The 26,600-nt window shown below is 46.1% G+C and overlaps 1 protein-coding gene across 9 annotated transcripts in view; it reads right to left on the bottom strand.

The window, feature by feature from the left end:
- Positions 1–26,600, bottom strand: part of TRIP12 (thyroid hormone receptor interactor 12) — a 335,873-nt gene that overhangs the window by 223,828 nt on the left and 85,445 nt on the right. For 6 of the 9 annotated variants that reach the window (XM_063915608.1, XM_063915607.1, XM_063915613.1 and 3 more), the window contains exons 2-3: positions 4,516–4,662; positions 3,900–4,031 (exon numbers count right to left, since the gene is read on the bottom strand). In XM_063915608.1, the coding sequence (XP_063771678.1) occupies positions 3,900–4,031; positions 4,516–4,613 (230 nt within the window). In that variant the 5' untranslated portion in view covers positions 4,614–4,662. The remainder of the gene's footprint in view (positions 1–3,899; positions 4,032–4,515; positions 4,663–26,600) is intronic. The other 3 variants (XM_063915614.1, XM_063915616.1, XM_063915615.1) reach the window with 1 other exon arrangement.

Consider the following 26,600-nt stretch of genomic DNA (forward strand, 5'->3'; position numbering starts at 1 on the left):
ATATATATATATATATCACTTAAGACAGCATCTTTAATATATATGTGTATATATATATATATATATATCACTTAAGACAGCATCTTTAATATATATATGTATATATATATATATATATATATATATATATATATCACTTAAGACAGCATCTTTAATATATATGTGTATATATATATATATATATATCACTTAAGACAGCATCTTTAATATATATATGTGTATATATATATATATATCACTTAAGACAGCATCTTTAAAATATATATATATATATATCACTTAAGACAGCATCTTTAATATATATATGTATATATATATATATATATATATATCACTTAAGACAGCATCTTTAATATATATGTGTATATATATATATATATATATATATATCACTTAAGACAGCATCTTTAATATATATATGTATATATATATATATATATATATATATATATATATATATATATATATCACTTAAGACAGCATCTTTAATATATATGTGTATATATATATATATATATATATATATATCACTTAAGACAGCATCTTTAATATATATATGTGTGTATATATATATATATATATATATATATATATATATATATCACTTAAGACAGCATCTTTAATATATATATGTGTATATATATATATCACTTAAGACAGCATCTTTAAAATATATATATATATATATATATATATATATATTAAAGATGCTGTCTTAAGTGATATATATACATATATATATTAAAGATGCTGTCTTAAGTGATATATATATATATCACTTAAGACAGCATCTTTAATATATATATGTGTATATATATATATCACTTAAGACAGCATCTTTAATATATATATGTGTATATATATATATCACTTAAGACAGCATCTTTAATATATATATGTGTATATATATATATATCACTTAAGACAGCATCTTTAATATATATATGTATATATATATAAATATACAAGATGTCTGGCACTCACGCTTAAAAGCATGCAACGGGTCCGGTGCACAACCTCTCCTTGACGAGCATATGGATCCACATACATATATATATATATGGATCCACACGTTGGAGGCACTCGGCGAAATAAACTGACAACACCACAGCCGGTAAAGTCAACGTTTCAGGGACTTCTCCCTTTTATCAAGACACCGTCTTGATAAAAGGGAGAAGTCCCTGAAACGTTGACTTTACCGGCTGTGGTGTTGTCAGTTTATTTCGCCGAGTGCCTCCAACGTGTGGATCTATATATATATATATATATATGTATATATATATCACTTAAGACAGCATCTTTAATATATATATATATATATATATATATATATATATATGTATATATATATCACTTAAGACAGCATCTTTAATATATATATATATATATATATATATATATATATATATATACACATACATACATACATACACATACATACATGCATGCATACATACATACACACATACACATATATAATTATCTATCTATATGCATACTAGGGTCTCAATCTCTGCTGATAAGGTACCTGTCCATGCTGCCACAGCGCTATAAACCCATGCCGACACAATCGCCGGTCTGAGTAGTATACTAGAATGTGCACGCTATCTGCAGGATCCCTGAGAATAGCTAGTGCTACCTTCTGTGCAAACAGGACACCCTAGGGCAGGCATGTCCAAACTGCGGCCCTCCAGCTGTTGAGAAACTACACATCCCAGCATGCCCTGACACAGCTTTAGCATTCTCTGACAGCAAAACTGTGTCAGGGCATGCTGGGATATGTAGTTTCACAACAGCTGGAGGGCCGCAGTTTGGACATGCCTGCCCTAGGGGAAGATTCCCAACACATCCTTGCCCTAGTGGGGAAAGGATACTGCCTGAGAATTTTTTGTGGGAAGCTGCAGTCTCTTGTCTGAAGATTCCCGCTCTTTTTGAGAGGAGGGAAATTTACCTCAGCTTTCTCCCCCTTAACATGTGTACCCTTGTGTCAGGGACAAATGAGTCATCAGTGATATGCAAATCATCTTTTATTACAATAATCATATATTGAATACCTTTCAGCCATCTTGGCTGTAACTTTGCATTATCGTAGTCGACACTGGAGTCAAACTCCGTGTCGATATCAGTGTTTATTATTTTGGATAGGGAGCATTGTGAGAGTCTGAAGGTCTCTGTGACACAGGGACAGACATGGGTAGATTTCTTGTCTGTTCTCTAATCTTTTGTGCAATAAATTCACCTCAGCACTTACACATATCCAAACAGGTGTCGGCGTTGTCGACTGAGACACCCTCTCACACACATCTGCTCTATCTCCTCCTTAGGGGAGCCTTTTACCTCAGACATGTCGACACACACGTACCGACACACCACACACACAGGGGATGCTCTATTTGAAGACAGTTCCCCCACAAGGCCCTTTGGAGAGACAGAGAGAGAGTATGCCAGCACACACCCCAGCGCTATATGACCCAGGAATCACACAGTAACTTGGTGTTAACCCAGTAGCTGCTGTATATATTGTTTTTACGCCAAATTTATGTGCCCCCCCTCTCTTTTTCACCATCTCTATCGTGCAGGGGAGAGCCTGGGGAGCTTCCTCTCAGCGGAGCTGTGGAGAGAAAATGGCGCTGGTGAGTGCTGAGGACGAAGGCCCCGCCCCCTCAGCGGCGGGCTTCTCCCACGATTTTGTGTAAAATTAATGCCGGGGGCTCATGCATATAACAGTGTCCAACTGTATATATGCTGCTTTTGCCAGGAGGTACTTAATTGCTGCCCAGGGCGCCGCGCCCTGCACCCTACAGTGACCGGAGTGTGTGGGTTAGTGTGGGAGCAATGGCGCACAGCTGCAGTGCTGTGCGCTACCTCATGTGAAGACAGGAGTCTTCTGCCGCCGATTTTGATGTCTTCTTGCTTCTGCCGGCTTCTGTCTTCTGGCTCTGCGAGGGGGTCGGCGGCGCGGCTCCGAGAACGGACGACCAAGGTTAAGATCCTGTGTTCGAACCCTCTGGAGCTAATGGTGTCCAGTAGCCTAAGAAGCGCAACCTAGCCGCAGTTAGTAGGTTTGCTTCTCTCCCCTCAGTCCCTCGTAGCAGAGAGTCTGTTGCCAGCAGAAGCTCTCTGAAAATAAAAAACCTAACTAAAATACTTTCTTATTAGCAAGCTCAGGAGAGCCCACTAAAAGCACCCAGCTCTGGCCGGGCACAGATTCTAACTGGGGTCTGGAGGAGGGGCATAGAGGGAGGAGCCAGTGCACACCAGTAGTACTAAATCTTTCTTAGAGTACCCAGTCTCCTGCAGAGCCAGTCTATTCCCCATGGTCCTTACGGAGTCCCCAGCATCCACTAGGACGTTAGAGAAAATAACTTTACTAGAGAAACTCTGGAGAGCTCCCCTAGCTGTGACCGGTTCCTCCGGGCACATTTTCTAAACTGGGTCTGGTAGGAGGGACATAGAGGGAGAAGCCAGCCCAACTCTTAAAGTGCCAATGGCTCCTAGTGGACCCGTCTATACCCCATGGTACTAATGTGGACCCCAGCATCCTCTAGGACATGAGAGATAGATGTACATACAACAATATTAACACACGTGAAACTATGCACAAAGTTTAAATATTTCCTTTTAAAATTTAGAAAGACAACCACAGTGAATGGTCATTAAGTAAGTTTGACAGAAAATAGAGAAAATTTTTAGTTTATTGCACAGAAGGAAAACCCAGGCAGAGCGGTGCATGGCATGATCATTTCTAAAAAAACAAAACAAAAACAAAACATCTTCACCCAAACCCTGGCACGAGTCCTTTACTTCTCGGAAGTGGGTCTAAGTGTTGGTGTAACCGGCAAGACACTGTTACCAACACTACAACTTATACAAGTTCAACAAGTGGTTAGTAAAGTTACCTTTTAGAGCTGAATCCCCTGGACTGGGCAGAAGCTGTATTAGACTGCACTTTGGGGGTCTTAGAAAGTGACTTTCTGCTTTCAGGAAGGCTAAGGGTCTTAGGTTCTGCCTGCTCTAACTGGGACCTGTTGCTGGAAAACCAAGAGAGAACTACATCAGAGCATACAGGAAACACAGCTCCCTCCTTTTAGGTTAGACAGACAAATAGTCAAGGTGCAAGGTGTGACGACCTCACAACAAATTACACATGGATTCAAATTAAATGTAACAATCCCTCAAGGCAACTGTACAGCAGTTATGGTGTCGTCTCCCAATATTAGCGGTTCCAGCAGCACTCTAATGTATTAATGGAATCAGCTACTGCCTGGGATTGCAGACTCTCATAAGAGCACCCAAGTCTTTTATAGATTTATTTTTTATACGAGACTAAAGAAAGAGAATTAAGAAAAAAAAAAAAAAAAAAAGAAGAACAAACAAGGAGGTTGTTGGTTATCTTTTAGTATGGTTAGTATTCTACATAGTACAAACAGAAGTCTCCTTTGTATTCACTAGCTGGAAGCGACCTTGCAGTAAAGTGTGCATGACCTTAGGCCCTGGCTGTCACTACCCCCTTACCTTCCTCCTGCAGTGTCCTCTTGCGGCTGGGCCCCAGCAGTGTTCCTCTGTGAACGTCGCAGTGACCCCCCTGGATTGTTATTAGGCCGGCTGGACATTGGCACCTCTCTCCTGAAGGGACATACCCTTTCTAGACACTACCATTCACTGTAAGAGAACAAACAATTGTTATAACACTTTCTCTGAACCATGTACACTGTATATTACACTGCATTAGAGACTTAACACATATTACTGGTTATTAGATTTAGAACTGTCAAACTATCTTTTGCCCCCTACTAAGTGATGCTGTGTAACTAGACTGAAGACACAAAAGAAAAAATACAACTACATCAACTTAAGAGGAGACATCATATAGATGTCTACTGTAGAAGACCACTATACTATACAGAATGTATAATTAAAGCTTACAGGACAGACAATATACATATTGAGCACTGGGAAGAAAACTTAATATTCCTGTACCATCATCAATGCAACAAGCTTCTAACAGGCGACATCATTATGAAAACTTCCAGCACATGAGAATACAGGAAACACCCTTTATAGGTTAAGCATGGAAATATCCAGCAGCCACAGGCTAGTGAACAACATTTAAATAGCATCAAAAACTAAAGGGGGTACACACAGGGGAGATGTGTGCTGTGTGATCTATCACTGACCGCTCAGCACACATCTCTCCCCCCACTTCACACAGCGGTGAAGTGAGTGATGTACTAGATTGTGCCTGCGTGCAGGCTAATTTAGTACCGGCGATAGCGACGCATCGCTACGAGGCATTCACATGGACAGACCCGTGCTTAATTTCTAAGCAATCTAGTCAATCTACTCCGTGTGTACCCCCCTTAAAGGTCCATATACACGGGAGATGTGGTGAGCGAACCACTCGGCACACATCTCTCCCACTGGTCAGAACAGTGCGATGTGTGCTGAGCGATGCGGGGTAGGACGGGGGGCCGCTCATATCACCCAGCGGGTGAAAGGAGTGTCATGCTAGATTGAGCCTGCATGCAGGCCAATCTAGCACCGGCTATCGCTGTGGGGGGTACACACGAGTTATATATGTTCTTAAAACCTAAGCAATCTAGTCAGATTGCTTAGATTATAAACATGGATCTCTCCGTGAGTAACCCCCTTAAGGGCCAGATTTATCAAGCCTTGGACAATGATAAATTGCACGGTGATAGGAGCCGACTGGCTGGTACTCTAACTGCAATGCTGTGTTTGAAAAAATAAGATTTTACTCACCGGTAAATCTATTTCTCGTAGTCCGTAGTGGATGCTGGGAACTCCGAAAGGACCATGGGGAATAGCGGCTCCGCAGGAGACTGGGCACAACTAAAGAAAGCTTTTAGGTCACCTGGTGTGCACTGGCTCCTCCCACTATGACCCTCCTCCAAGCCTCAGTTAGGACACTGTGCCCGGACGAGCTGACATAATAAGGAAGGATTTTGAATCCCGGGTAAGACTCTTACCAGCCACACCAATCACACCGTATAACTCGTGATACTATACCCAGTTTAACAGTATGAAAACAACTGAGCCTCTCAACAGATGGCTCAACAATAACCCTTTAGTTAACAATAACTATGTACAAGTATTGCAGACAATCCGCACTTGGGACGGGCGCCCAGCGTCCACTACGGACTACGAGAAATAGATTTACCGGTGAGTAAAATCTTATTTTCTCTGACGTCCTAGTGGAGGCTGGGAACTCCGAAAGGACCATGTGGATTATACCAAAGCTCCCAAACGGGCGGGAGAGTGCGGATGACTCTGCAGCACCGAATGAGAGAACTCAAGGTCCTCCTCAGCCAGGGTATCAAATTTGTAGAATTTTGCAAACGTGTTTGCCCCTGACCAAGTAGCAGCTCGGCAAAGTTGTAAAGCAGAGACCCCTCGGGCAGCCGCCCAAGATGAGCCCACCTTCCTTGTGGAATGGGCTTTTACTGATTTAGGATGCGGCAGTCCAGCCGCAGAATGCGCCAGCTGAATTGTGCTACAAATCCAGCGAGCAATAGTCTGCTTAGAAGCAGAAGCACCCAGCTTGTTGGGTGCATACAGGATAAATAGCGAGTCAGTTTTCCTGACTCTAGCCGTCCTGGAAACATAAATTTTCAAGGCCCTGACTACGTCCAGTAACTTGGAATCCTCCAAGTCCCTAGTAGCCGCAGGCACCACAATAGGTTGGTTCAAGTGAAAAGCGGATACCACCTTAGGGAGAAACTGGGGACGAGTCCTCAATTCCGCCCTATCCATATGGAAAATCAGATAAGGGCTTTTACATGACAAAGCTGCCAATTCTGACACACGCCTGGCTGAAGCCAAGGCCAATAACATGACCACTTTCCACGTGAGATATTTTAGATCCACGGTTTTAAGTGGCTCAAACCAATGTGATTTTAAGAAACTCAACACCACGTTGAGATCCCAAGGTGCCACTGGAGGCACAAACGGGGGCTGAATATGCAGCACTCCTTTCACAAACGTCTGAACTTCAGGTAGTGAAGCTAGTTCTTTCTGGAAGAAAATCGACAGAGCCAAGATCTGTACCTTAATGGAGCCTAATTTCAGGCCCATAGTCACTCCTGCTTGTAGGAAATGCAGAAATCGACCTAGTTGAAATTCCTCTGTTGGGGCCTTTTTGGCCTCACACCAAGCAACATATTTCCGCCATATGCGGTGATAATGCTTTGCAGTTACATCTTTCCTGGCTTAAATCAGCGTAGGAATGACTTCCTCCGGAATGCCCTTTTCCTTCAGGATCCGGCGTTCAACCGCCATGCCGTCAAACGCAGCCGCGGTAAGTCTTGGAACAGACAGGGCCCCTGCTGCAGCAGGTCCTGTCTGAGCGGCAGAGGCCATGGGTCCTCTGAGATCATCTCCCTTGACCTGGCGCAATATCTTTTTAGCTTTTTGTTGAGGCGGGACGCCATCATGTCCACCTGTGGCCTTTCCCAACGGTGTACAACCATTTGGAAGACTTCTGGATGAAGTCCCCACTCTCCCGGGTGGAGGTCGTGCCTGCTGAGAAAGTCTGCTTCCCAGTTGTCCACTCCCGGAATGAACACTGCTGACAGTGCTAGTACGTGATTTTCCGCCCATCGGAGAATCCTTGTGGCTTCTGCCATTGCCATCCTGCTTCTTGTGCCGCCCTGTCGATTTACATGGGCGACTGCCGTGATGTTGTCTGACTGGATCAGTACCGGCTGGTGTAGAAGCAGGGATTTTGCCTGACTTAGGGCATTGTAAATGGCCCTTAGTTCCAGAATATTTATGTGTAGGGAAGTCTCCTGACTCGACCATAGTCCTTGGAAGTTTCTTACCTGTGTGACTGCCCCCCAGCCTCGAAGGCTGGCATCCGTGGTCACCAGGACCCAGTCCTGTATGCCGAATCTGCGGCCCTCTAGAAGATGAGCACTCTGCAGCCACCACAGCAGAGACACCCTGGTTCTTGGAGACAGGGTTATTAGGCGATGCATCTGAAGATGCGATCCGGACCATTGGTCCAACAGGTCCCACTGAAAGATTCTGGCATGGAACCTGCCGAAAGGAATTGCTTCGTAAGAAGCCACCATCTTTCCCAGGACCCGCGTGCAGTGATGCACCGATACCTGTTTCGGTTTCAGGAGGTCTCTGACTAGAGATGACAGCTCCTTGGCTTTCTCCTCCGGGAGAAACACTTTTTTCTGGACTGTATCCAGAATCATACCCAGGAACAATAGACGTGTCGTCGGAACCAGCTGTGATTTTGGAATATTCAGAATCCAACCGTGCTGGTGTAGCACCTCCTGAGATAGTGCTACTCCCACCAACAACTGCTCCTTGGACCTCGCCTTTATTAGGAGATCGTCCAAGTACGGGATAATTAAAACTCCCTTTCTTCGAAGGATTATCATCATTTTCGCCATTACCTTGGTAAACACCCTCGGTGCCGTGGGGAGTCCAAACGGCAGCGTCTGGAATTGGTAATGGCAATCCTGTACCACAAATCTGAGGTACTCCTGGTGAGGATAGTAAATGGGGACATGCAGGTAAGCATCCTTGATGTCCAGGGATACCATGTAATCCCCCTCGTCCAGGCTTGCAATAACTGCCCTGAGCGATTCCATCTTGAACTTGAATTTTTTTATGTATGTGTTCAAGGATTTCAAATTTAAAATGGGTCTCACCGAACCGTCCGGTTTCGGTACCACAAACAGTGTGGAATAGTAACCCCGTCCTTGTTGAAGTTTTAGGCTGTGAGGGAACATGGGGTAAAAATGCTGACTTCCCAGCAGTTGCTGTGGAAACTAGGTCTGAGAGACCATCCCCGAATAACTCCTCACCCTTATAAGGCAAAACTTCCATGTGCCTTTTTGAATCTGCATCCCCTGTCCACTGGCGAGTCCATAAGCCTCTCCTAGCAGAAATGGACAATGCACTTATTTTAGATGCCAGCCGGCAGATCTCCCTCTGTGCATCTCTCATGTAGAAGACTGAGTCTTTTATATGCTCTATGGTTAGCAGAATAGTGTCCCTGTCTAGGGTGTCAATATTTTCTGACAGGGAATCTGACCACGCAGCGGCAGCACTGCACATCCATGCTGACGCAATAGCTGGTCTAAGTATAATGCCTGAGTGTGTATATACAGACTTCAGGATCGCCTCCTGCTTTCTATCAGCAGGTTCCATGAGGGCGGCCGTATCCGGAGACGGTAGTGCCACCTTTTTAGACAAACGTGTGAGCGCTTTATCCACCCTAGGGGGTGTCTCCCAACGTGACCTATCCTCTGGCGGGAAAGGGAACGCCATTAGTAACTTCTTAGAGATTACCAATCTTTTATCAGGGAAAGCCCACGCTTTTTCACACACTTCATTTAATTCTTCTGATGGGGGAAAAACTACGGGTAGTTTTTTCTCCCCAAACATAATACCCTTTTTAGTGGTACCTGGGTTTATATCAGAAATTTGTAACACCTCTTTCATTGCTTCAATCATGCAACGAATGGCCTTAGTGGACATTAGACTAGACTCGTCGTCGACACTGGTGTCAGTATCCGTGTCGACATCTGCGTCTGCCATCTAAGGTAGCGGGCGTTTTAGAGCCCCCGATGGCCTTTGAGACGCCTGGACAGGCACGAGCCGAGAAGCCGGCTGTCCCGCATTTGGCATGTCGTCAAATTTTTTGTGTAAGGAGTCGACACGTGCACGCAATTCCTTCCATAAGTCCATTCACTCAGGTGTCTGCCCCGCAGGGGGTGACATCCTTTCTATAGGCATCTGCTCCGCCTCCACATCATTATCCTCATCAAACATGTCGACACAGCCGTACCGACACACCGCGCACACACACACAGGGAATGCTCTAACAGAGGACAGGACCCACCAAAGCCCTTTGGGGAGACAGAGTGAGAGTATGCCAGCACACACCAGAGCGCTATATAATGCAGGGACTAACTGAATTAGGTCCCCTATAGCTGCTGTTATATATACTGCACCTAAATTTAGTGCCCCCCCCTCTCTTTTTTACCCTTTTCTGTAGTGTAGACTGCAGGGGAGGAGCCAGGGAGCTTCCTTCCAGCGGAGCTGTGAGGGAGAAATGGCGCCAGTGTGCTGAAGGAGATAGCTCCGCCCCTTTTTCGCGGACTATTCTCCCGCTTTTTTATGGATTCTGGCAGGGGTAATTATCACATATATAGCCTCTAGGGCTATATATTGTGGTATTTTTGCCAGCCAAGGTGTTTTTATTGCTGCTCAGGGCGCCCCCCCTTAGCGCCCTGCACCCTCAGTGACCGGAGTGTGAAGTGTGTATGAGGAGCAATGGCGCACAGCTGCAGTGCTGTGCGCTACCTTGGTGAAGACTGATGTCTTCTGCCGCCGATTTTCCGGACCTCTTCTTGCTTCTGGCTCTGTAAGGGGGACGGCGGCGCGGCTCCGGGACCGAACACCAAGGCCAGTTCCATGCGGTCGATCCCTCTGGAGCTAATGGTGTCCAGTAGCCTAAGAAGCCCAAGCTAGCTGCAAGCAGGTAGGTTCGCTTCTTCTCCCCTTAGTCCCTCGCTGCAGTGAGCCTGTTGCCAGCAGGTCTCACTGTAAAATAAAAAACCTAATTATATACTTTCTTTTTAGAAGCTCAGGAGAGCCCCTAGTGTGCATCCAACCTCGGCCGGGCACAAAATCTAACTGAGGCTTGGAGGAGGGTCATAGTGGGAGGAGCCAGTGCACACCAGGTGACCTAAAAGCTTTCTTTAGTTGTGCCCAGTCTCCTGCGGAGCCGCTATTCCCCATGGTCCTTTCGGAGTTCCCAGCATCCACTAGGACGTCAGAGAAAATAAGAATTTACTTACCGATAATTCTATTTCTCGGAGTCCGTAGTGGATGCTGGGGTTCCTGAAAGGACCATGGGGAATAGCGGCTCCGCAGGAGACAGGGCACAAAAAAGTAAAGCTTTACTAGGTCAGGTGGTGTGCACTGGCTCCTCCCCCTATGACCCTCCTCCAGACTCCAGTTAGGTACTGTGCCCGGACGAGCATACACAATAAGGGAGGCATTTTGAATCCCGGGTAAGACTCATACCAGCCACACCAATCACACCGTACAACTTGTGATCTAAACCCAGTTAACAGTATGACAACAGAAAGGGCCTCTTAAAGATGGCTCCTTAACAATAACCCGAATTAGTTAACAATAACTATGTACAAGTATTGCAGATAATCCGCACTTGGGATGGGCGCCCAGCATCCACTACGGACTCCGAGAAATAGAATTATCGGTAAGTAAATTCTTATTTTCTCTATCGTCCTAAGTGGATGCTGGGGTTCCTGAAAGGACCATGGGGATTATACCAAAGCTCCCAAACGGGCGGGAGAGTGCGGATGACTCTGCAGCACCGAATGAGAGAACTCCAGGTCCTCCTTTGCCAGGGTATCAAATTTGTAAAATTTTACAAACGTGTTCTCCCCCGACCACGTAGCTGCTCGGCAGAGTTGTAATGCCGAGACCCCTCGGGCAGCCGCCCAAGATGAGCCCACCTTCCTTGTGGAGTGGGCTTTTACAGTTTTAGGCTGTGGCAGGCCTGCCACAGAATGTGCAAGTTGAATTGTGTTACAAATCCAACGAGCAATCGACTGCTTAGAAGCAGGTGCGCCCAACTTGTTGGGTGCATACAATATAAACAGCGAGTCAGATTTTCTGACTCCAGCCGTCCTTGCAATGTATATTTTTAAGGCTCTGACAACGTCCAACAACTTGGAGTCCTCCAAGTCGCTAGTGGCCGCAGGCACCACAATAGGTTGGTTCAGATGAAATGCTGATACCACTTTAGGGAGAAAATGCGGACGAGTCCGCAGTTCTGCCCTATCCGAATGGAAGATTAGATAAGGACTTTTATAAGATAAAGCCGCCAATTCAGATACTCTCCTGGCAGAGGCCAGGGCTAGTAACATAGTCACTTTCAATGTGAGATATTTCAAATCCACCTTTTTCAATGGTTCAAACCAATGGGATTTGAGGAAATCTAAAACTACATTTAGATCCCACGGTGCCACCGGAGGCACCACAGGAGGCTGTATATGCAGTACTCCCTTGACAAAAGTCTGGACCTCAGGGACAGAGGCCAATTCTTTTTGGAAGAATATTGACAGGGCCGAAATTTGAACCTTAATGGATCCCAATTTGAGACCCATAGATAATCCTGATTGCAGGAAATGTAGGAAACGACCCAGTTGGAATTCCTCCGTCGGAACCCTCCGATCCTCGCACCACGCTACATATTTTCGCCAAATGCGGTGATAATGTTTCACGGTGACTTCCTTCCGTGCCTTAATCAAGGTAGGAATGACTTCTTCTGGAATGCCTTTCCCTTTTAGGATCTGGCGTTCAACCGCCATGCCGTCAAACGCAGCCGCGGTAAGTCTTGAAAAAGACAGGGACCCTGCTGTAGCAGGTCCCTTCTCAGAGGTAGAGGCCACGGTTCGTCCGTGAGCATCTCTTGAAGTTCCGGATACCAAGTCCTTCTCGGCCAATCCGGAACCACTAGTATTGTTCTTACTCTTCTTTGCCGTATGATCTTCAATACCTTTGGTATGAGCGGCAGAGGAGGAAACACATACACTGACTGGTACACCCAAGGAGTTACCAGTGCGTCCACAGCTATTGCCTGTGGATCTCTTGACCTGGCGCAATATTTGTCCAGTTTCTTGTTGAGGCGAGACGCCATCATGTCTACAATTGGTCTTTCCCAACGGTCTATTAACATGTTGAAGACTTCTGGATGTAGACCCCACTCTCCCGGATGAAGATCGTGTCTGCTGAGGAAGTCTGCTTCCCAGTTGTCCACGCCCGGGATGAACACTGCTGACAGTGCTATCACGTGATTCTCCGCCCAGCGAAGAATCTTGGCAGCTTCTGCCATTGCACTCCTGCTTCTTGTGCCGCCCTGCCTGTTTACATGGGCGACCGCCGTGATGTTGTCCGACTGAATCAACACCGGCTTTCCTTGCAGGAGAAGTTCCGCCTGGCTTAGAGCATTGTAGATTGCTCTTAGTTCCAGAATGTTTATGTGAAGAGACTTTTCCAGACTCGTCCATACTCCCTGGAAGTTTCTTCCTTGTGTGACTGCTCCCCAGCCTCTCAGGCTGGCGTCCGTGGTCACCAGGATCCAATCCTGAATGCCGAATCTGCGGCCTTCTAATAGGTGAGCCTTCTGCAACCACCACAGAAGTGACACCCTTGTCTTTGGTGACAGGGTTATTCGCAGGTGCATCTGCAGATGCGACCCTGACCATTTGTCCAACAGATCCCTTTGGAATATTCTTGCATGGAATCTGCCGAATGGAATTGCTTCGTAAGAAGCCACCATTTTTCCCAGGACTCTTGTGCATTGATGTACTGACACTTTTCCTGGTTTTAGGAGGTTCCTGACCAGATCGGATAACTCCTTGGCTTTTTCCTCTGGAAGGAAAACCTTTTTCTGAACCGTGTCCAGAATCATTCCTAGGAACAGCAGACGAGTTGTCGGGATTAAATGGGATTTTGGAATATTCAGAATCCACCCGTGTTGTCTTAGCACCTCTTGAGATAGTGCTAAAGCTGTCTCCAGCTGTTCTCTGGACCTTGCCCTTATTAGGAGATCGTCCAAGTATGGGATAACTAATACGCCTTTTCTTCGAAGAAGAATCATCATCTCGGCCATTACCTTGGTAAAGACCCGAGGCGCCGTGGACAATCCGAACGGCAGCGTCTGAAACTGATAGTGACAGTTTTGAACAATGAACCTGAGGTACCCCTGGTGTGCGGGGTAAATCGGAACGTGTAGATACGCATCCTTGATGTCCAAGGATACCATAAAGTCCCCTTCTTCCAGGTTCGCTATCACTGCTCTGAGTGACTCCATCTTGAACTTGAACTTTTTTATGTAGAGGTTCAAGGACTTCAGATTTAGAATAGGCCTTACCGAGCCATCCGGCTTCGGTACCACAAATAGAGTGGAATAATACCCCTTTCCTTGTTGTAATAGGGGTACTTTGACTATCACCTGCTGAGCGTACAGCTTGTGAATGGCTTCCAACACCCTCTCCCTTTCGGAAGAGACGGTTGGTAAGGCAGACTTCAGGAAACGATGAGGAGGATCCGTCTCTAATTCCAACCTGTACCCCTGAGATATTATCTGCAGGATCCAGGGGTCTACCTGCGAGTGAGCCCACTGCGCGCTGTAATTTTTGAGACGGCCCCCCACTGTCCCCGAGTCCGCTTGAGAGGCCCCAGCGTCATGCTGAGGTTTTTGCAGGAGCCGGGGAGGGCTTCTGTTCCTGGGAAGGAGCTGCCTGTTGGTGTCTCTTCCCTCTTCCTCTGCCTCGTGGCAGGTACGACAAGCCCTTTGCTCTCTTATTTTTGTAGGAGCGAAAAGGCTGCGGTTGAAAGGTCGGTGCCTTTCTCTGTTGGGGAGTGACTTGAGGTAAAAAAGTGGATTTCCCGGCAGTAGCCGTGGCCACCAAGTCTGATAGACCAACTCCAAATAACTCCTCCCCTTTATACGGCAAAACCTCCATGTGACGTTTTGAATCCGCATCGCCTGTCCACTGTCGTGTCCATAAGGCTCTTCTGGCTGAAATGGACATAGCACTCACCCGAGATGCCAGTGTGCAAATATCCCTCTGTGCATCACGCATATAGATAAATGCATCCTTTATTTGTTCTAACGACAGTAAAACATTGTCCCTATCTAGGGTATCAATATTTTCAATCAGGGATTCTGACCAAACTACTCCAGCACTGCACATCCAGGCAGTTGCTATAGCTGGTCGTAGTATAACACCTGCATGTGTGTATATATTCTTTTGAATAACTTCCATCTTTCTATCTGATGGATCCTTAAGTGCGGCCGTCTCAGGAGAGGGTAACGCCACTTGTTTGGATAAGCGTGTGAGCGCCTTGTCCACCTTAGGGGGTGTTTCCCAGCGCGCCCTAACCTCTGGCGGGAAAGGGTATAATGCCAATAACTTTTTTGAAATTATCAACTTTTTATCAGGAGCAACCCACGCTTCATCACACACGTCATTTAATTCTTCTGATTCAGGAAAAACTGTTTGTAGTTTTTTCACACCATACATAATACCCTGTTTTACGGTATCTGTAGTATCAGCTAAATGTAACGTCTCCTTCATTGCCAAAATCATATAACGTGTGGCCCTACTGGAAAATACGTTTGAATTTCTACCGTCGTCACTGGAATCAGTGCCCGTGTCTGGGTCTGTGTCGACCGACTGAGGCAAAGGCGTTTTACAGCCCCTGACGGTGTTTGAGGCGCCTGGACAGGCATTAATTGATTGTCCGGCCGCCTCATGTCCTCAACTGACTGTTTAAGGGAAGATAAACCATCACGTAATTCCACAAATAAAGGCATCCATTCTGGTGTCGACCCCCTGGGGGGTGACATCTGCATATTTGGCAATTGCTCCGCCTCCACACCAATATCGTCCTCATACATGTCGACACCACGTACCGACACACACCGCAAACTCACAGGGAATGCTCTAATGAAGACAGGACCCACTAGCCCTTTTGGGGAGACAGAGGGAGAGTCTGCCAGCACACACCACAAAGCGCTATATATACAAGGGATATCCTTATATTAAGTGCTCCCTTATAGCTGCTTTAATATATATATATATATAGCCATTAATGTGCCCCCCCTCTCTGTTTTACCCTGTTTCTGTAGTGCAGTGCAGGGGAGAGACCTGGGAGCCGTTCTGACCAGCGGAGCTGTGACAGAAAATGGCGCCGTGTGCTGAGGAGATAGGCCCCGCCCCTTTTTCGGCGGGTTCTTCTCCCGCTATTTTTCCAGTCAGGCAGGGGTTAAATATCTCCATATAGCCCCTATGGGCTATATGTGAGGTATTTTTAGCCTTGTATAAGGTTTATATTTGCCTCTCAGAGCGCCCCCCCCCAGCGCTCTGCACCCTCAGTGACTGCCCAGTGAAGTGTGCTGAGAGGAAAATGGCGCACAGCTGCAGTGCTGTGCGCTACCTTATGAAGACTGAGGAGTCTTCAGCCGCCGGTTTCCGGACCTCTTCACGCTTCAGCATCTGCAAGGGGGTCGGCGGCGCGGCTCCGGGACCGGACTCCACGGCTGGGCCTGTGTTCGATCCCTCTGGAGCTAATGGTGTCCAGTAGCCAAGCAGCAAATCCACTCTGCATGCAGGTGAGTTTACTACTTTCCCCCTAAGTCCCACGTTGCAGTGATCCTGTTGCCAGCAGGACTCACTGTAAAGAAAAAAAACCTAAACTAAACTTTCTCTAAGCAGCTCTTTAGGAGAGCCACCTAGATTGCACCCTTCTCGTTCGGGCACAAAATCTAACTGGAGTCTGGAGGAGGGTCATAGGGGGAGGAGCCAGTGCACACCACCTGACCTAGTAAAGCTTTACTTTTTTGTGCCCTGTCTCCTGCGGAGCCGCTATTCCCCATGGTCCTTTCAGGAACCCCAGCATCCACTTAGGACGATAGAGAAATGGCAGTTAGGAGCTGATTGGCTGGTACTTTATCACCATGCATTTTATCACTCTCCAAGGCTTGATAAATCTGGGCCTAAATATCTACTATGCCTTTATAGTCAATGTGGAACTTCATTACAAGACTTGAAGTAAAACCGTGATAGCAGTAGAAGGTACAAATGTACTCCTCAATTTCATTTCTATTTTTTCTATTAAAAAACAAAAAAGAAAGACAAACACCCCCACACACAAACTTTCCCAATAACCCAGATATGGGATTTGCTGCTGAAAGCATTGCCCTTTCAAATGTTCAACTTACACACCCAAGGAAGCAGTGACTTGCTTAGTAAATAAATCTTATACATGTCTAAATTATCAGCACTATAAAATATTTTAAGGGTATGGCAAGTAAAATTGTAGTGTGAAAGTGTCTGCTGCCCCGTAATTAGAACATGCCATTACTTAATAAATAATAAAATGATAAATAGTAAAACAAAGTTTGCCAGCCCTCAATTTTTTCAAAAGTAAGACAACTTTAAATTATATTTGCTATTATTGCTAGTTAAGGAAGCGTTGTAAGTTACTATTCTAGGCAAATAAACCACAGCAGGTTAATAAACCCTCATCACTCGATGTTTCTGGATCAAACTAAACTTTAGGGCATAGACTAATACCTCAACACAGTAATTTGCCACACATCCCATCTTCCACAGGATATAAAAGGTAACATTTTAATTCTTTGGAGGGTGGAGTTAAAGAATTTTATAGTATGATCTGCCATTCAATTCAATGCCCCTAAAGAGAAACTCTCTGTAAAGGGAGGAAATACAGGCAGTGTGTGCACATGACAGCCTACCATCCTGTCGCTAGGATGCAGGAACAAGAAATCAGCAAACAGCAGCTCTTCATGTGTGCAATAGAAACAGTCTGAAGAGTCCAGGGCTAAATGCACTGGGAAGGAGGAGGGGGGAGGGGGAATAGCCTGTCATACCCACAATGCACAGCTGTCTAAAAATGACAGAGACATGTTCCTATCACACAAATCGCTCCACAGGCTTGCAGCCACACCCCCACCAGGCTGACTAATGTCAGTTTCCTTTGGCAATTCCCACTGCACAGCCAACAATAGAAGGACTAGTTATAACAAGGTTACTTAAATTATGCATGTGCTTATTAGAGTTTTGTGACGTAGCTTATTTGTGACAATAGTTTGCGCCCATTTATGTTGGTGTTTTTTTGCCAAAAGGTAAGAGGCACATTTTGTACTTCTTTTAGGAAGCCTGATAAGTGCAGACAACCACAGTAGTGGTTGTAGTAGGTGCCCACCATCACAGCAGTCTGCATGTAGGCTTGGACTGGCCCACAGGGGAAACCACCAATGGGCCCCACTGCCTGGGGGCCCATCTCCTGCTTTAAGGATCAGGTTCCAGACTGTGCACTTGAATTATACATGTTACCTTATACAGGACTATGGTGTATTTTCTACAGTGGATTGCAGTTATTAATCTGGTACATTATCATGCATGCAGCAGCAGAAATTACTGTATATATTTATGAAGGGGCCCAGACGTTGCAGTCTCTAATGCAAACCAATGAGGTGGCAGGTCACACACCCTCTGCAGACTGGCCACACCCCTAAACATGGGCCCCTACCACTGCATTCCCCCGGTGGGCCCTACATGCCCCAGACTGACACTGTCTGTATGTTTGTCATGCTTTTGGAATAAAGCCTTTTTGGAAACTGAATGCGAGTGCAAAGGAAAAGGGCATACACGGTGCAATCTGAACTAACAATATGGACTATACTGTATAGCCCATATCGGAAGAAAACATACAGATGTGTCCTCACACATCTTTGCTGTTTTTACAGCCATGGTTGGAGTTTCCGTGATGCGAACACATCTGTAGTACATATAGCACCGTGTGTAAACAGCTTGCGATGCCAATGCACGCTCCCACAGAGTCGATATCGCAGGGGGAAAAAATAGACTGTACAGGTAGCTCAATTTTGACTAATAATAATAATAATTTTATTTATATAGCGCTCTTTCTCCAATAGGACTCAAGGCGCTTAACAGATACATAGCATAATATAGTACAGAAAATAATGAAGTACATTTTCATAAAATACAGAAGCATGAAGATACTAAAAGGGACACTATGGAAATGCTTGAGTAAACAGGAAAGTCTTGAATCCTTCAAAAGTAGACTCTATAGTTGGGGCCTCTCGCACTGTGCGGGGAAGCGAGTTCCTTAGAGTCGGAGCCGCATGACTAAAAGCTCGACCCCCAGATGAATTACGGGAGATTCTAGGTACTGCTAAAAGTCCTTCATCTACAGATCGCAGTAATCGAGTGGGGCAGTATGGGGTCAGAAGCCGTTTCAGGTGCCTTGGTCATGTAATGCTTTGAAACTCAGTAAGCCAATCTTGAAGATGATTCGCCATCTTACAGGCAGCCAGTGAAGGGAGTAGAGGATGGGTGTTATGTGGGTAGAACGGGGCTGGTTGGTTAACAGCCTGGCAGCTGTGTTTTGCACCAGAAAGTGAAAGTGTACAATTTCTAGTACAGCCTAAATCGCCCGTGGCCAAATTTGCACAGTGTGTTTAGTCCATATCGGTGGTTCTGGGCTCCGGGGAGTTCAAGGGAAATCGCATGGTCAAAATAGTCCATAGCCAGATTTGCACTGCGTGTATCCACCAGAGCTGCCTTAGGATAGCGGCCATAACTATAATGCTGCCTGAAACATTAACTGAATCCTGAAAAAACCCCAACACAATAAGTATTCTGCAAGGTTTACACTCGGGACAATCTTCCTGTGCATTCTAGAGCATGTAAAATCATGGGATGCTGTCAAAATCCCAGTCGGGATACTTACCGGGATGTGTCGGGATTCAGGCAGTCAGTCTTTTGACTGTTGAGATCCCGACTGCTGGGATTTTGTACCCAACCCAGTTATACTGCTTCTGTATACACTATGTAATACTGTGTATGTACAGATGTAGCCATGCGCCTCTTTGCTGCGATACAGAATGCTGCAAGATGGCTTGCTGCATGGCGTGTCAGGATGTAACTACTCACAGCCGGCAATAGCTCCATTATTTCCTAAAGGGGGAATTAATGGAGCGATCGCAGGCTGCAAATAGTTGCAGCCTGGCACGCCATACATCATGCCGTATGACAGGTGAGAATGGCTACATCTGTATGTACTAGATATATATATATATAAAAAGGAGTTTGTTTAATACTACTAATTCAGCAAATAAAGCTGAACTAGTACATTCAAAAGAATGTATGTGTTGTGTGTGCGTATTTACGTAAGAATTACAGAACACGGTGCATGGGTGAAGTAGCCTAACCAGAACCAGATAAGTGGTAGGAAAGTACTGTGGGTTTATGGCTGATAAAACTGTCCAAATGTCTAGGCTGCAATTAATGTATATATCAAAAAAATAAATAAATAAATAAAACAAAAACACACTTGACCCTTAATCACCTCCCTTCCCAAACTGTATTACAAATTTAAATACACAAATAGCAGCGCTTATTAAAAAGATATGTACCTTTATTAATACAGTTTAAAGAATTCAATAATTGTTAATAACAATCTCATCATACGTGCCGGTCAGTCCTGCAAAGCATTAGACGAAGTGCAATTTAATTCCAAGCCTTATTAGTAATGGTTAGTACACAGGCTTTTCAAGTTCAGCTGATTATTTAGTCTCTTGACTATGTAGTTAGAAATAGTGATGAGCGAGGTTCGGTTTTACTCGGTTTTACTCGGTTCTCAAAACGGCATCTTATTGGCTACCCAAAACACGTGACATCCGAGAGCCAATAAGATGCTGTTTTGAGAACCGAGTAAAACCGAGTAAAACCGAATCCGCTCATCACTAGTTAGAAATAGTTAGCAGAGCAATGATTAGTGCCACTAATAGTGGCTGGTTAGTTGCAACAACCGTCAGAGATAATGTTAGTGATTAGTACAGCATACTTCTCTGAGGAAGCCGCTGAATTCATTAAAGACGGAGAAACGCGTAAGAGGTCCTTAATACGTGTCCGGTACCGGTCCGACTCTGCATCTACCTGCAGGCACCTTTTCCACTGTTTGGATACTCCAGATATGGCACCTACAATGGGATAATCAAAGCACCAGGAGCCGGGAGACACCACTACATGGAACCAAAGGATCAAGCAGATTTTTCAATCACTTATCAGTGTGGACCACTGTTATTGTTGTAAAGCTAAAGGAAACCGCATGCGGCACGTATGATGAGATTGTTATTAACAATTATTGAATTCTTTAAACTGTATTAATAAAGGTACATATCTTTTTAATAAGCGCTGCCATTTGTGTATTTAGTTTGTGTTTTTTAAGGGTAGGATACTCTCCCTTTTTAACAGCTGCTATTGAATAGTATGTTCTTTTATGTTGATTTTAATCAATGTGCACCCATTCTACCTAGCAACTAGCGCCGAGACATTTTTTGTTTATGTATTACAAATTTGCTGATTGGAAACATTTCGCTCTGGCTCCTAAATTTAGACCTTAATTAAATGTTAGATTTTAAAAATAAGAATTTACTTACCGATAATTCTATTTCTCATAGTCCGTAGTGGATGCTGGGGACTCCGAAAGGACCATGGGGAATAGCGGCTCCGCAGGAGACTGGGCACATCTAAAGAAAGCTTTAGGACTATCTGGTGTGCACTGGCTCCTCCCCCTATGACCCTCCTCCAAGCCTCAGTTAGGATACTGTGCCCGGACGAGCGTACACAATAAGGAAGGATCTTGAATCCCGGGTAAGACTCTTACCAGCCACACCGTACAACTTGTGATCTGAACCCAGTTAACAGCATGATAACAGAAGGAGCCTCTGAAAAGATGGCTCACAACAACAAAAAACCCGATTTTTGTAACAATAACTATGTACAAGTAATGCAGACAATCCGCACTTGGGATGGGCGCCCAGCATCCACTACGGACTATGAGAAATAGAATTATCGGTAAGTAAATTCTTATTTTCTCTAACGTCCTAGTGGATGCTGGGGACTCCGAAAGGACCATGGGGATTATACCAAAGCTCCCAAACGGGCGGGAGAGTGCGGATGACTCTGCAGCACCGAATGAGAGAACTCCAGGTCCTCCTCGGCCAGGGTATCAAATTTGTAGAATTTAGCAAACGTGTTTGCCCCTGACCAAGTAGCAGCTCGGCAAAGTTGTAAAGCCGAGACCCCTCGGGCAGCCGCCCAAGATGAGCCCACTTTCCGTGTGGAATGGGCTTTTACAGATTTTGGCTGTGGCAGGCCTGCCACAGAATGTGCAAGCTGAATTGTACTACAAATCCAACGAGCAATCATCTGCTTAGAAGCAGGAGCACCCAGCTTGTTGGGTGCATACAGGATAAACAGCGAGTCAGATTTTCTGACTCCAGCCGTCCTGGAAACATATTTTCAGGGCCCTGACTACGTCCAGCAACTTGGAATCCTCCAAGTCCCTAGTAGCCGCAGGCACCACAAATAGGTTGCTTCAGGTGAAACGCTGAAACCACCTTAGGGAGAAACTGAGGACGAGTCCTCAATTTCGCCCTGTCCGAATGGAACATCAGATAAGGGCTTTTTCAGGATAAAGCCGCCAATTCTGACACGCGCCTGGCCCAGGCCAGGGCCAACAGCATGACCACTTTCCATGTGAGATATTGTAACTCCACAGATTTAAGTGGTTCAAACAATGTGACTTTTGGAACCCAAAACTACATTGAGATCCCAAAGTGCCACTGGAGGCACAAAAGGAGGCTGTATATGCAGTACCCCTTTTACAAACGTCTGAACTTCAGGGACTGAAGCTAGTTCTTTTTGGAAGAAAATTGACAGGGTCGAAATTTGAACCTTAATGGACCCCAATTTCAGGCCCATAGACACTCCTGTTTGCAGGAAATGTAGGAATCGACCCAGTTGAATTTCCACCGTCGGGCCTTACTGGCCTCGCACCACGCAACATATTTTCGCCAATTGCGGTGATAATGTTTTTGCGGTTACATCCTTCCTGGCTTTGATCAGGATAGGGATGACTTCATCCGGAATGCCCTTTTTCCTTCAGGATCCGGCGTTCAACCGCCATGCTGTCAAACGCAGCCGCGGTAAGTCTTGGAACAGACAGGGTCCTTGCTGGAGCAGGTCCCTTCTTAGAGGTAGAGGCCACGGATCCTCCGTGAGCATCTCTTGAAGTTCCGGTTACCAAGTCCTTCTTGGCCAATCCGGAGCCACGAATATAGTGCTTACTCCTCACCATCTTATCAATCTCAGTACCTTGGGTATGAGAGGCAGAGGAGGAAACACATACCAGAGCGTCTACAGCTATTGCCTGAGGGTCCCTGGACCTGGCGCAATACCTGTCGAGTTTTTCCCAACGGTTTATAATCATGTGGAAGACTTCTGGGTGAAGTCCCCACTCTCCCGGGTGGAGGTCGTGCTGAGGAAGTCTGCTTCCCAGTTGTCCACTCCCGGAATGAATACTGCTGACAGTGCTATTCCATGATTTTCCGCCCAGCGAAGAATCCTTGCAGCTTCTGCCATTGCCCTCCTGCTTCTTGTGCCACCCTGTCTGTTTACGTGGGTGACTGCCGTGATGTTGTCCGACTGGATCAACACCGGCTGACCTTGAAGCAGAGGTCTTGCTAAGCTTAGAGCATTGTAAATGTCCCTTAGCTTCAGGATATTTATGTGAAGTGATGTCTCCAGGCTTGACCATAAGTCCTGGATATTCCTTCCCTGTGTGACTGCTCCCCAGCCTCGCAGGCTGGCATCCGTGGTTACCAGGACCCAGTCCTGAATGCCGAATCTGCGGCCCTCTAGAAGATGAGCACTCTGCAACCACCACAGGAGGGACACCCTTGTCCTTGGTGACAGGGTTATCCGCTGATGCATCTGAAGATGCGACCCGGACCATTTGTCCAGCAGGTCCCACTGGAAAGTTTTTGCGTGGAATCTGCCGAATGGGATTGCTTCGTAGGAAGCCACCATTTTACCCAGAACCCTTGTGCATTGATGCACTGAGACTTGGCTCGGTTTTAGGAGGTTCCTGACTAGCTCGGATAACTCCCTGGCTTTCTCCTCCGGGAGAAACACCTTTTTCTGGACTGTGTCCAGGATCATCCCTAGGAACAGAAGACAAGTCGTCGGAACCAGCTGCGATTTTGGAATATTGAGAATCCAACCGTGCTGCAGCAACACTACCTGAGATAGTGCTACACCGACCTCCAACTGTTCCCTGGATCTTACCCTTATCAGGGAATTGTCCAAGTAAGGGATAACTAAAATTCCCTTCCTTCGAAGGAATATCATCATTTCGGCCATTACCTTGGTAAAGACCCGGGGTGCCGTGGACCATCCATACGGCAGCGTCTGAACTGATAGTGACAGTTCTGTACCATAAACCTGAGGTACCCTTGGTGAGAAGGGTAAATTTTGACATGAAGGTAAGCATCCTTGATGTCCCGAGACATCATGTAGTCCCCTTCTTCCAGGTTCGCAATCACTGCTCTGAGTGACTCAATCTTGAATTTGAACCTCTGTATGTAAGTGTTCAAAGATTTTAGATTTAGAATCGGTCTCACCGAGCCGTCCGGCTTCGGTACCACAACAGTGTGGAATAATACCCCGTTCCCTGTTGCAGGAGGGGTATCTTGATTATCACCTGCTGGGAATACAGCTTGTGAATGGCTTCCAAAACTGTCTCCCTGTCAGAAGGAGACATCGGTAAAGCCGACTTTAGGAAAACGGCGAGGAGGAGACGTCTCGAATTCTAATTTGTACCCCTGAGATATCACCTGAAGGATCCAGGGGTCTACTTGCGAGTGAGCCCACTGCGCGCTGAAATTCATTGAGACGGGCCCCCCCACCGTGCCTGATTCTGCTTGTAAAGCCCCAGCGTATACTGAGGGCTTGGCAGAGGCGGGAGAGGGTTTCTGTTCCTGGGAACTGGCTGATTTCTGCAGCCTTTTTCCTCTCCCTCTGTCACGGGGCAGAAATGAGGAACCTTTTGCCCGCTTATCCACGAAAAGACTGCGCCTGATAATACGGCGTCTTCTCATGTTGAGAGGCGACCTGGGGTACAAACGTGGATTTCCCAGCTGTTGCCGTGGCCACCAGGTCTGAAAGACCGACCCCAAATAACTCCTCCCCTTAATAAGGCAATAATTCCAAATGCCGTTTGGAATACGCATCACCTGACCACTGACGTGTCCATAACCCTCTACTGGTAGAAATGGACAACGCACTTAGACTTGATGCCAGTCGGCAAATATTCCGCTGTGCATCACGCATATATAGAAATGCATCTTTCGAATGCTCTATAGGCAAAAATATACTGTCCCTATCTAGGGTATCAATATTTTCAGTCAGGGAATCCGACCAAGCCAACCCAGCACTGCACATCCAGGCTGAGGCGATTGCTGGTCGCAGTATAACACCAGTATGTGTGTAAATACATTTTAGGATACCCTCCTGCTTTCTATCAGCAGGATCCTTAAGGGCGGCCATCTCAGGAGAGGATAGAGCCCCTACAAGCGTGTGAGCGCTTTATCCACCCTAGGGGGTGTTTCCCAACGCACCCTAACCTCTGGCGGGAAAGGATATAATGCCAATAACATTTTAGAAATTGTTATCGGGGGAAACCCACGCATCATCACACACCTCATTTAATTTCTCAGATTTAGGAAAACTACAGGTAGTTTTTCCTCACCGAACATAATACCCCTTTTTTTTTTTTTTTTTTGGTGGTACTCGTATTATCAGAAATGTGTAAAACATTTTTCATTGCCTCAATCATGTAATGTGTGGCCCTACTGGAAGTCACATTTGTCTCTTCACCGTCGACACTGGAGTCAGTATCCGTGTCGGCGTCTATATCTGCCATCTGAGGTAACGGGCGCTTTATAGCCCCTGACGGCCTATGAGACGTCTGGACAGGCACAAGCTGAGTAGCCGGCTGTCTCATGTCAACCACTGTCTTTTATACAGAGCTGACACTGTCACGTAATTTCTTCCACTCAGGTGTCGACCTCCTAGGGGGTGACATCACTATTACAGGCAATCTGCTCCGTCTCCACATCATTTTTCTCCTCATACATGTCGACACAAAAGTACCGACATACAGCACACACACAGGGAATGCTCTGATAGAGGACAGGACCCCACTAGCCCTTTGGGGAGACAGAGGGAGAGTTTGCCAGCACACACCAGAGCGCTATATATATACAGGGATAACCTTATATAAGTGTTTTTCCCCTTATAGCTGCTGTATAGTTAATACTGCGCCTAATTTGTGCCCCCCTCTCTTTTTTAACCCTTTCTGTAGTGTAGTGACTGCAGGGGAGAGCCAGGGAGCTTCCCTCCAACGGAGCTGTGAGGGAAAATGGCGCCAGTGTGCTGAGGAGATAAGGCCGCCGATAAGGGGGCGGAGCCTATCTCCCGTTTTTTTATGTATTTTGGCAGGGGTTAAATGCATCCATATAGCCCAGGAGCTATATGTGATGCATTTTTTGCCATCCAAGGTGTTTATTATTGCGTCTCAGGGCGCCCCCCCCAGCGCCCTGCACCCTCAGTGACCGGAGTGTGAAGTGTGCTGAGAGCAATGGCGCACAGCTGCAGTGCTGTGCGCTACCTTGTTGAAGACAGGACGTCTTCTGCCGCCGATTTTCCGGACCTCTTCTGCCTTCTGGCTCTGTAAGGGGGCCGGCGGCGCGGCTCTGGGACCCATCCAAGCTGGGCCTGTGATCGTCCCTCTGGAGCTAATGTCCAGTAGCCTAAGAAGCCCAATCCACTCTGCACGCAGGTGAGTTCGCTTCTTCTCCCCTTAGTCCCTCGATGCAGTGAGCCTGTTGCCAGCAGGTCTCACTGAAAATAAAAAACCTAAACTAAAACTTTCACTAAGAAGCTCAGGAGAGCCCCTAGTGTGCACCCTTCTCGTTCGGGCACAGAGATCTAACTAACTGAGGCTTGGAGGAGGGTCATACTTCTTTAGATGTGCCCAGTCTCCTGCGGAGCCGCTATTCCCCATGGTCCTTTCGGAGTCCCCAGCATCCACTAGGACGTTAGAGAAATTACATTTTC

The sequence above is a fragment of the Pseudophryne corroboree genome, chromosome 4 (assembly GCF_028390025.1).
Source record: "Pseudophryne corroboree isolate aPseCor3 chromosome 4, aPseCor3.hap2, whole genome shotgun sequence".
NCBI classification, from domain to species: domain Eukaryota; kingdom Metazoa; phylum Chordata; class Amphibia; order Anura; family Myobatrachidae; genus Pseudophryne; species Pseudophryne corroboree.